The sequence below is a fragment of the Hyperolius riggenbachi genome, chromosome 6, assembly GCF_040937935.1.
Source record: "Hyperolius riggenbachi isolate aHypRig1 chromosome 6, aHypRig1.pri, whole genome shotgun sequence".
Classification (NCBI taxonomy): Eukaryota; Metazoa; Chordata; class Amphibia; order Anura; family Hyperoliidae; genus Hyperolius; species Hyperolius riggenbachi.
The window spans coordinates 191,251,549-191,263,706 of NC_090651.1; the positions used below are offsets into that span (position 1 = coordinate 191,251,549).

At 44.0% G+C, this 12,158-nt stretch overlaps 1 protein-coding gene across 2 annotated transcripts in view; it reads right to left on the reverse strand.

Annotated features, from left to right (window-relative positions):
* The window catches only part of CHMP2A (charged multivesicular body protein 2A), a 201,347-nt gene that overhangs the window by 34,739 nt on the left and 154,450 nt on the right, over positions 1–12,158 (reverse strand). For both annotated transcript variants that reach the window (XM_068240246.1, XM_068240247.1), the window contains exon 5: positions 5,757–5,818. In XM_068240246.1, the coding sequence (XP_068096347.1) occupies positions 5,757–5,818 (62 nt within the window). The remainder of the gene's footprint in view (positions 1–5,756; positions 5,819–12,158) is intronic.

The window sequence follows — 12,158 nt, forward strand, 5'->3', positions numbered from 1 at the left end:
GAATGCCTCGCCTTCCTCCTGAGGCAGCAGAAACACTAGAGGAGCAACTCACTGAGACAGAGGTGCTTGCAGTGATAGCGCAAATTAAACCAGGCAAGGCACCAGGTCCCGATGGCCTACCCATCGAATACTACAAAAAGTATAAGCAGACGCTCCTCCCACATCTATGCAAAATGTACAATGACATCCTGGACCCTGATAAAATAGCTTCCTTCACTCCTTAAACATTGGAATCACACATATCAGTGATTCACAAGCCTGGCAAAGACCCTAAAGCGTGACCAAGTTACAGACCCATATCCCTGCTTAACCTGGATTTGAAAATCTTTGCAAAACTAATAGCTAACAGGATTGCGCTTCTGGTAGGGGAAGTTATAGAATGGGACCAAGTGGGGTTTATCCCCGATAGAGAGGGTCGAGACAACACCATATGAACATTGGATCTTGTCCAGTATGCCCGGTCGAGAGATATTCCATGCATGCTTTTATCCACAGACGCTGAGAAGGCCTTCGACCGGGTAGAGTGGGCGTAGATAAATGAGGTCCTTGGCTACATAGGGCTGGGTCCTGGGATGCTGCGGGGCATATCCGCCCTTTATTCTAGGCCCTCGGCGCGTGTGAGGGCCAATGGGGTCCTTTCTGATTCCTCTAGTATATCAAATGGCACCCGCCAGGGGTGTCTCCTCTCCCTCCTCATCTTTGCGCTGTCACTTGAACCACTTTTGTGTCATATTAGGGAAAACCCAGATATAAAAGGCATAGCAATTACTTCTAAAGTACAAAAAATAGCTGCCTACGCAGATGACTTGCTCTTCTACATCACAAATCCCCTGATTACCTTACCTAATTTATTGTTTGAATTCAAAAATTTTGGAGACCTTAGCCTATTCAAAGTCAACTATGATAAATGCGAGGCTCTAAATATCTCTCTGCCACATGACTTGCAAACCCATTTGGCAAAGCAATTCCCGTTCCGCTGGTCTCCCTCCTATATTAACTACCTGGGTACAAAAATTACACCAGACATAAAGGATGTCTTCCAATCGAACTTTCCGCCCATACTCAAGACCGTGAAAGCGGACCTGACTAAATGGAATTTCCCACACTTCTCGTGGATGGGAAGAATTGCAATCTTAAAAATGAATATCATGCCCAGGTTACTATATTTATTCCAGACCCTGCCAGTTCAAGTCCCTGATTCCTTTCTACGATCAGCTCAGACGGCATTTGGGAAGTTTATCTGGAAAGGGAAGCCACCCAGGCTCAAAAGATCCATTCTACATAGGTCTAAACAAATGGGAGGGCTGGCTGCGCCAGATATCAAAAAATACTATTATGCAGCAGTCCTAACCAGGATTGTTGACTGGCACAGACACCACACTACCAAACAATGGGTGGAGGTGGAACATCATTTGTCCAAATACCCCCCCACTAACTTACCCTGGTCCTGCCCTTCTCCACGACGTAATTGGACAGATTCACACCTAACATATAACACACTTAGAGTGCTTTCTATTACCAGACATAAAGAGGACATCTCACCTTGCCCCCCCCCCCAAAAAAAAATACCACTATTTGATAACCCAGAATTTGAACTGGGTTGTCAACACAACTGTTTTAGGGAATGGAAAATAGCTGGTATCACTTTTACAGATAATCTTTGGAGTCAGGGGAGATGGCTTACAATTGCGGAGCTAAGGGCTAGAACTGGTGTCTTCACTCTAGATTGGCTGAGCCTTGCACAACTTCGCTCTCTATGCAGAGCATTGGGAGTCTCTCAGAACCTGTCTAGATCCAAATCTGCTTTTGAATTGCTTTGCACTGCAGAAGGCCCGTCAAGGAAAACTCTGTCTGCAATATACTCCTTACTGATCTGCCAATCGCCTAGATCACTATCATATTTTAATAAATGGGAAAGAGACCTCCAGTGCACGTTTTCTGACGCTCAGAGAACTAAGATGTGTATACTCACCCATAAGTCCTCGACCACGGTCAAAATACAAGAAATTAACTATAAGATTTTATCGCAATGGTACCTCACCCCGCAGAAACTACATACTATCTTTCCAGATAGAGATCCTCACTGTTGGAGAGGGTGTCCATCGGTGGGTTCCTTAATACATCTGCTATGGGAGTGCCCCTTGATCACCCCCTTTTGGAAGACAGTTGAACACCTAATTAGAAAGATGACGGATAGAGAGGTCCATTTCAACCCGAAATTTTTTCTTCTCCACTTTAACAATTGGAGCATAAAGGCCTGCAAAAACTCTATAGTAAAACACATTTTAAACTCCGCTAAATTGCTTGTGATTCGCAAATGGGGTACCCATACTATACCTACCTTGCAGGAACTAGATAAGGAGATGTGCCACATTAATGAAATGGAAAACACATTAATGACCCTTCAAAATCGAACTAAACAATACACTAAGACCTGGAGATTATGGAATTACTATAGAGAATCTGAGGAATACAAACTCTTAGTGGGGAGATCTTAGACCCTCCAAATGGTAGCCCCTCCTCTTCCCGTGCCCTCTTAGCGTGCATTGATTGACAGTACATACACATATGATCTGAGCCGATGTCGGACATCCCACGAGCAGACCCCACATGCAATGTCTCTTTGTTCTCTCATGTCTCTCTTCTATCTCTCTTTATTCCCTTTTTCTCATAGTTTTCTTATAGTCCTGTCTCTTTCCTTCCTTCTCTATCCAATCTCAACCTGATGCACTGTTATGATGATGGACTCTACATATGCATCAAAATGTATGAACTGACCCTACTCATGAGCACAAACTATAATGCACTATTTCTACAAATATATCCGCTTCCACAATATATGAATGGACTTTGCAATCAGGGCTGCTGGGACTGTGCCTTATAAGTCCAAATACAACTATTCTCGGCGATGCATTTTGCCTAATGTATAACTACATGATGATTATACCCGAGTTTGTGAATATGTTTCTATATGGCAGTGTAATGGTTATCTCTCTCTTGTTTTGTGCAAAAAACTTTCGTACAAATAAAAGTATTTGAAAAAAAAAAAAAAAAAAAAAGAACTTTACGCGCCTTACAACGCGCGCTAAACGGCCGTGCTATGTGTTAGCACAGTTTAGTGAATCAACCGCAAAATCTTCTGATTAGTTTGTAGGCAGCAGAACGGGGAAGAACAGTTATCAAAATCCAAATTCTCAAAAGTAGAGAGTGCAGTCAAAAGTTAGAAACAAGATAGAAATCTTAAATTCCCAGTTGATTTTAATCATTCTGTACAGTAGGTTATGAGCTACAATTTCATATAATGCATTCATTATGGTAGAGTTATGCAGGGTTCACAATTCACCATCCTGGGAAGAGCGAACCCGATGCACAACCAAAGTTTGCAATGTGTGCACGATTTACTGTAAATTGAGCCAGCAGGCGGCAGCAACTCTGCCTTATTATTCAGATAACAATAGCTGAAAGCACATTAGGAGGAACATTGCAAAGAATGTTTATCAGCAATACTGTATACAGAGTGACAAAGTAATGCAGCCAGTAGCCATCTGCAGAAAAGCATAGGGCTATCAGACACAACCACCACAGTGCAGCACTTTAAACAGCAGCAGCCAGGTCAAGAAATTTTATTCATTTTAACCACTACCTGAGTTTCCTAAAACAAACCTGGGAGGTTTGCAATGCCTAAAATTGGATCATAAAGTAGCATAGACCTGATCAGGCTTGGCTTTTTCTGCCGGACCCCGAGCATGTCCATGCTGGCACACACGCAAACTATCAACAAGTGTTGACAAGCAATACTGGGGGGATCCTAGCACAGCAGCGGGTCGATAGAGGAGAACAGTGGAAGCCTCAGGAGGATTCAGAGGCTTCCCGATCCCCAAGTACCCCAAAGGGGCACTTTTTCCCCTACAGGTGCACTTTAATTGTAACTAATCATGATCAAAGTGGTCTGAAACTGACATAATATTCAATAAAAATGTGTTTTCCTTCTTTTTATTACCCATACACTGGGGCGTAGCAATAGCCATAGCAACTGCTATAGGGCCCTGGCGCAAAGGGGGGCCAATAGATAATGTGTTCACTATTTTTTCCTGTATTTCTCCATGCTCTAACTTAATCTCAGGGCCCATAGACTGTTTGCAGTGTACATTACATAGGAATGTACATTGGCCAGTCAACTTACTATATATATTATGGGATAGTAGCAGGTGGCATTATTCTTGAGTGCCTACCAGTAGGTCTTAGGGTCCCATCAAAATTCTTCTATGGGGCCCCATAATCTCTAGCTAAGCTTCTGCCCATACAGTTACCATATTTGCTTTTGTGCACAAGTTATATTGTCTGTTTACAAATTACAAGTTCCCAAAGTACAGTTTATCTGCACTGAATGCGGCCCTTGCATTTTATTGAAGCTGCTTTTTACTATATATTACAATCTTCTAGTAAGCGGTTCTGAACTGTGTGTATTCTTGAAGCAGAGAGAGCTTCACAGAAACTTGTTTTCAGCTGTTATACTTAATGTAACAACTGAGGACTGTAAACAAAATATATCTGTTATCTCCACTTCAGATTGGATCCTAAGCTGAAGGGGCTTTCCATGGTAGGACAAAGTGCGATGTTTAAATGTTTGAATGCTGTTCTGCTACAATGTTTTTTGTTTGTGATACTAGCTTCAAAGCTATAAGGAATCCTAGAGCACATAAGAAATGCTAAGTTTCAGACCACTTTACTCCAAAGGGGTTTTTACCCTAATGGACAAAAAGCGATTTCCACCTTTCAGTGCTCATCCCTTTCATTTGCCAATAGCTTAATCACTACTAATCACAATGAAATGATCTATATCTTGTGTTTTTTTTACCACCAATTAGGCTTTTTGGGGTTGATATTTGTTTTCAGTAATTACTTTATTTCTTATGCATTTTAAAGTGAAAAACAAGGGAAAAAAATGAAAATACACACTTTCTCCAATTTCATCCACTATAGTTTTAACCTGCCTGGCGTTCTATTAAGATCGCCAGGCAGGCTGCGGGAGGGGTTTTTTTTAATAAAAAAAAAACTATTTCATGCAGCCAACTGAAAGTTGGCTGCATGAAAGCCCACTAGAGGGCGCTCCGGAGGCGATCTTCCGATCGCCTCCGGCGCCCAGAATAAACAAGGAAGGCCGCAATGAGCGGCCTTCCTTGTTTTGCTTACATCGTCGCCATAGCGACGAGCGGAGTGACGTCATCGACGTCAGCCGACGTCCTGACGTCAGCCGCCTCCGATCCAGCCCTTAGCGCTGGCCGGAACTTTTTGTTCCGGCTACGCTGGGCTCAGGCGGCTAGGGGGGCCCTCTTTCGCCGCTGCTCGCGGCGGATCGCCGCAGAGCGGCGGCGATCAGGAAGCACACGCGGCTGGCAAAGTGCCGGCTGCGTGTGCTGCTTTTTATTTGAGCCAAATCGGCCCAGCAGGGCCTGAGCGGCAGGCTCCGGCGGTACTGGACGAGCTGAGCTCGTCCAGACCGCCCAGCAGGTTAATATAAACACTGCTACTGTACATAAATCCCACATATTGTATCTGCCTATTTGTCCGGGTTATCACAAGATTTGAATTATGTCCCTAGTACAAGGTAAGTTATACAGTATCCAGTTTAAAACTAAGAACCTTAAAATGTACATGGTTGTCTGCTTGGCCACCTTCCTGCTAATCCATCTTTTAGACAAACACAAACTGATCTACTAATAAAAAACATAGAAGAAAAATAAACCAGTACTCACTGGACAATTCATCAGACAGGTTGAGACCCAGTTCATCCAGTACCTGAGACACCACAGCTTCTCTGCAAAAAAGAATCACAGAAATCATAGGTTACACAAACAGCAGTAAGGTCATTATGAATTCAAATGAGATTTATAACAATATGGGGTTGATTCACTAAGCTGCGCTGCTACAGCAGTACAGCTTAATGACAGCAGCGAATTTTAAAATCATCTGCGCATGCTATGCAGCCATAGCGTACACAGTTAAATAAAGCTTGGCTCAGATAGTTTAAAGAGCGTTTTGTTACACTTAACGAGCGCTCCACTGAACCCTCCCGGAGCCCAGTGGGTCCAGTAGCTTCAAAGTACAATATTCCTGCACTTTGATTGGCCCTGTAGGCTGCCTGTCACTTGACAGTCAGGCTTTAGCAGCACAGCTTAGTGAATCAACCCCTATGTTTGTTAGGGGGAAAAAAAGTTTGGACCATATGGGATAGGACATTGAGGAGCTTTACCTTCCCTATACTTACATTTATGCATTTTAGAGTAGTGTCGATACTGCTTAAAGTACCTAGCATAAGAGAGAAAAGGTTTAATAGAAGGCTAAGGCCAAGAGGGAGGGGGAATGCGAGTGTAGGCAATAAACGCACTGCTGGTCAGCTGCTCCCACTTACCACTGAGTTAACGGCATCAATTTGCAGAGTAGAGAAAAAGTTCTTTTGGGAGTTGTCACAATCTGCATGAGCCCTCAGTAGTGAAATTAAAACCCAAAAACCCAAGTTCCCCAGCTGTCTTTACCGCTAGGTAACAGGAAGGTAATAAAAGAGGGAAATGGTGGTGGTAAATAGAGATGAGAGGGAGAGATGCGAGAAGAGAAAGGAAAAGAAGATGGTTTGGATCACTTTCTGGAATCTCTGTGGGTCACAGCTCTACTACCAGTTAGACCCACGCTGGTCAGATGGTAACGGCATGTCGGATCTTTAACAGTACATGACACCCGAGAACCGCATACCGCTATTGTTTTTGTTGTTCCTCTACCTGCTGGAGCGCCGTTTGTACTTGGTCACCCTACAGGGATCAGTGCTTATATAAAATATTGAAACGCGCACACTTGTCTCATGAAAGGATAAGATCAGGAAGTCTCACAGTTCCAAAGAATTAGAAATTCCAGGGGGTCTTGCCAGACAATGTCCTATTGATCTTTATCCTCGGACCAACACTTCCATATACAAAAAAGAAAAACAAATATAGCGTAATCCTGTGAGCATAAGACAACTCTCAGAGAGAAACCTCCACCAGAATTATCCAAGTGTATGTATTAAAAGACCACCTCTTTATCAAGAGTGCCAGGACACCCACCAAGTGCCCGCACTCACCGCACTGGCCTCCTTAGTCTCCGGAGGTAGGATTAAAAACGTATGGGGGTTTTCAAACGATCCTCAAACTTTCTATTGCAACCTGCCCAAAAAACTGTAAAAAAAAAAAACAACAGGCATAGCGTAATACTGTCGGTTTAATAAAAAGATTAAAAGCAATTCCACTCACAAGCCTAGCAGGGTAAACAGCGTATAGCAAACAGCTGGGGTCCCCGGGAACCACTCAGCTGCTGCAGCATCAGATCAATACTCGCTCCGTCTCCCCACCAGCACTACTTCCTTGTCCAGTCCCGTGCATCAAAGCTCCGCCCAATGCATTTCGTCAACACCTTGACTCATCAGTACTTGATCTCTTGAGCAACTGAGATCCAGCAGACCTCGCCAGGTGATCGGTAGGCGAGTATGTAGCTTAACTGACTAGATCATGCTGTTATACAGCTTATCCCTACATCTTCGTGTTTACTATTTACCTATATCAGTTAACATCTGTAAGGACATCTGGAAATATACCTGAGGAAAGGGACTAGATCCAAGAAAGCTTGTATCATTTAACTATCAGATAGCCATTAAAAGGTATCAGGGCTGTGGAGTCGGAGTAATTTTGGGTACCTGGAGTGGGAGTTGGAGTCTGTGGTTTCATAAACTGAGGATGGCATCCAAACGCTTTTATTTAGCTGACACAAGACAGAGATAAAAAGGCTGACATGTTTCGGACCAGGTGTCCTTATTCATAGCCCAACGTTACAACATTTGCTCACACCTTAAGTATCCTAAGACACACCCACTAGAGGTGTGCCCTATACATCCTGTAACATTTTAAAGTGACAGATCCAAGATTGTATCGGTACTTATATGGATACAAGAGATGAAAAAATATATACAAAAATAAAACCAATTTATTAAGGAATATCAAGTTAAAATACTATAGATAATAATGATAAAGAGCAAAAGACCAATAAACCTATAAGTCAAAAGACCAGGTTTAGATCCCACCTCGCATTCAAACCATCAGGAATACGTGACTAACTGCATAATCCAAAAAGCCTCCCTGAGGAGCAATTTATGGTAGATATCGCCTCCCCCAACAGGACGTGAGACTCTCTCTATGCCTTGGTATGCAAAACCGTGCATGTCACCGCTGTGTATGCTTCGAAAATGCTTTGCGACTGCCGAGATCTTGTCCGTGGTCCAAGAAGCCCCTCTATAATGTTCTGAAATTATTTGTCACAAATGTCGGGTGGTACAGGCGACATATTGTAAATTACAAAGTGCACATGTAATTACATAAATAACCATACGGGTACCGCAATTGATGAACGGACATAGAGAGAACGTTTTGCCTTTATGTGTCGAGACAACACGACGTGTGGGGTGGTGACATGCACAGTAGTTACAGGTAGAGATGCTACATCTGAAAGATCCCACAGTATTAAGCCATGTGGGACGAGCAGAGTGGGTTTGAGAGCAGAACCAACTAGGAGACAGGGAAGTCGCTAAAGTCTGTGCTCGCCTATACGAATAGTCGCAACCAGTTTTTAGGATTTTCGAAGCGTACATGCACGGTTTTGCATACCAAGGCATAGAGAGAGTCTCACGTCCGGTTAGGGGAGGAGATATCTACCATAAATTGCTCCTCAGGGAGGCTTTTTGGATTATGCAGTTAGTCTCGTATTCCTGATGGTTTGAATGCGAGGTGGGATCTAAACCTGGTCTTTTGACTTATAGGTTTATTGGTCTTTTGCTCTTTATCATTATTATCTATAGTATTTTAACTTGATAATCCTTAATAAATTGGTTTTATTTTTGTATATATTTTTTCATCTTTTGTATCCATATAAGTACCGATACAATCTTGGGTCTGTCACTTTAAAATGTTACAGGATGTATAGGGCACACCTCTAGTGGGTGTGTCTTAGGATACTTAAGGTGTGAGCAAATGTTGTAACGTTGGGCTATGAATAAGGACACCTGGTCCGATACATGTCAGCCTTTTTATCTCTGTCTTGTGTCAGCTAAATAAAAGCGTTTGGACATTCTGCCATCTATTGGAGAGTGCGGATACTTTTCTTTTCTACCTGGTAAGTATTAGACTAAGGAGTCGGAGAGTCGCAGCAATTTTATGTACCTGGAGTCGGAGTTGGTGGTTTCATAAACTGAGGAGTCGGAGTTGGATGAATTTTGTACCGACTCCACAGCCCTTACAAGACTTTGTTTTTTCTCCCTACATACTAAAGACTAGACACTGCCAATCCTACATTGACCACAGTTAAAGTGAACCTCCAGACTAAAAATCGACTCAGCAGCACTGAAAAGGCCTGGTGTTTCTTTAACAGTTTCACAGCATCAGAACTTTGTTTCTCTTATACAAGCCTCATTTTAGCTGCACAGAAAAAAAACTGCCCGGGCTTTTTTCCCCTGATGCTGTGCAAAGCATGATGGGATTTCTGATTTTGTTGTTGTCGTCGTTCTGCTGTTTTGGTGCAATTTTTTTTTTTTTTTTTTACATTTTGAATTTGACATTTGAAGCCTAGCGTGTGCAGCTGGGAGGGGTAATCAGGACACAGGATAATTGGAACTGTGTCTCCTGCTCTTTGTCACCTCCTTTTAACCAAAAAGATGGCAGCCCCCATGAATCCCAAACATTTGACGTAGACCATCTTCCAAGGAAGATACAGTAGAAATCTTGCCTTCTCTGAAAAGTATCAGTTTAGTGGGAAAACCCCACCTATAAAGTATGCGATTGTCTCTGAGACAGACCATAAAGGGGATTGAGATTTCCGTTTCATTAATGTTGCCTGTGAGAGGTCTGAGAAAAGCTGAATATTCTTGTATGGCTCAGGAAGGGATCCGTGTTTCTTTAAATACATCATCAGATTTTCGTTGGTAGTAAAACATAAGAATTTCACTATAGCATTGCGAAGAATTGTGTCTGGGAGATGTGCTGGTTTAGGTAATCTGTGTGCCCTTTCAATAATCAACTCCGCAGCAGAGAGATTGGGGAGTTTATCAGAATCAGAATCAGATTTTATCAGATTTTATTTCGCCAAGTGCAGCAGTTGCCACACTCGGAATTGTTTGTGGTACACATCAGCATAGAGCATAGTACATCAAAGCATGCAATGACGAGCAGACAAAGACATTAAACGAGGTAGTGCAAAAAACATGTGCAGTACAGAAGAATTAAGGTATGTTAGAGCAAAAAACTACCTGCGGTAATCCACAGGATAAGTACATATTTATTTAGGCCTGGGTCACAGATGTGCTATTTAGTTATTCTGTGTGTGAGATTTGAGTTCAGAAGGCACACTGCTTGGGGGAAAAAGGAGTTCCTGTGCCTGGAGGTTTTGGTGGAAATAGCCCTGTAATGGTATTCTGAGCGCATGCGGTTGAAGAAGCGGCTGCCGGGATGGAGCCGGTCATTCGTGATCCTGACTGCCCTTGTTCTCAGTCCGGATGCGTGGAGGAGGTCCAGAGGTGGCAGGGGGGAACCAATGATTTTTTCCACTGTATTTATTACTCTTTGCAGTCTGTACCGGTCGCTAGACGTGGCTCCACCATACCACACGATGATAGAGGAGCACAGGATTGACTCTATGGTGGCAGTGTAGAAGCTAGACAGCAGCTCCTGCGGCATACCAAACTTCCTGAGTTGTCTTAGGAAGAACAGCCGTTGCTGCGCCTTCTTTTGGCATTTAGTGGTGTTTACACCCCATCTCAAGTCGTTGGTGATAGTAGTGCCCAGAAACCGAACGCTAGATACTCTGGTGACTTCCGTGCCTTCAATGAGTACCGGGCTGAGTGGGGGGGGGGCATTTCCTGAAGTCGATAACCAACTCAACCGTCTTAGCAGCGTTTAGGACAAGCATGTTGTCCTTACACCAGTTGCAGATCCGCTCGATCTCGCTGCGGTAGGTGCGTTCGTCCTCCTCACTGATGAGACCAAGGATGGTGGTGTCGTCCGCAAATTTAATTACCTTAACGCAGTCGGCAGTGGAGGTGCATCTGTTTGTATACAGGGAAAACAGGATCGGAGACAGTACACAGCCTTGGGGGGGCGCCAGTATTTGTGGTCCTCAATTGGAAGAGGCAGCTGCCAAGTTTAACCTGTTGTGTCCTGTTTGTGAGGAAGTCCTTGATCCAGTTGCAGAGATTTACGTCAAGCCCTATTTGCGCTAAGTTGTTATACAGGATGTTCGGGCAGATCGTATTGAAAGCAGAGCTAAAATCCAGGAAAAGGATCCTGGCGTAGGTGTTGGGTCTGTCCAGATGTTCCATAATGTATGCCAGACTGATGTTGATGGCATCCTCTATGGACCTGTTTGCCCTGTATGCAAACTGAAGTGGATCTAGGAGAGCGTTGGTGGAGTTTTTCAGATGGGTAAGGACTAGTTTTTCAAAGATCTTCATGACAGTTGAGGTAAGGGCCACGGGTCTGTAGTTGTTGAGGCCCGTAGCACCTGGTTTTTTAGGTACCGGTATGATAGTGGACCTTTTAAAGCAGGAGGGTACTTTGCCAGCCGACAGGAAGTTCTGAAAAATAGAGGTCAGTACCGGGGCTAGCTGGCTAGCGCAGGATCTCAGGCACATGGATGACACGCCGTCCGGGCCAGAGGCTTTCCTAGGATTTAGTCTCTGGAGGTGCCTGAGTATGTCTGTCCCCTGGACTACTACTGGTTCTGGGAGGGCACTGCCAGTACTAGGAGAGGTGGATATGGGGGGTGCCCAGTGGGTGGCCTTCGGGTCACCTACATGGGTAGGTTGATGTTCTAACCTGCCATAGAATTCGTTGAGTTTTTCTGCTAGTTCGAGACTCGGGGGTGCTTGTTGAGGAGAGGGTTTGAAATTTGTGGCTGCCCTAAGCCCTTGCCAGACCTCCCGTGTGTTGTTTGAGCGTAGGCGGAGCCCCAGCTTGTTGGAGTAGGCCCTTTTTGCGACGCTAAGTTCGCGCTTGAGGGAGTACCTGGCTGCCTTGAACTCCTCTGGTGTTCCAGACTTGTGCGCTTCTTCCTTGATTTTCCGGAGCTGGCGTAACTTGCCGTTAAAC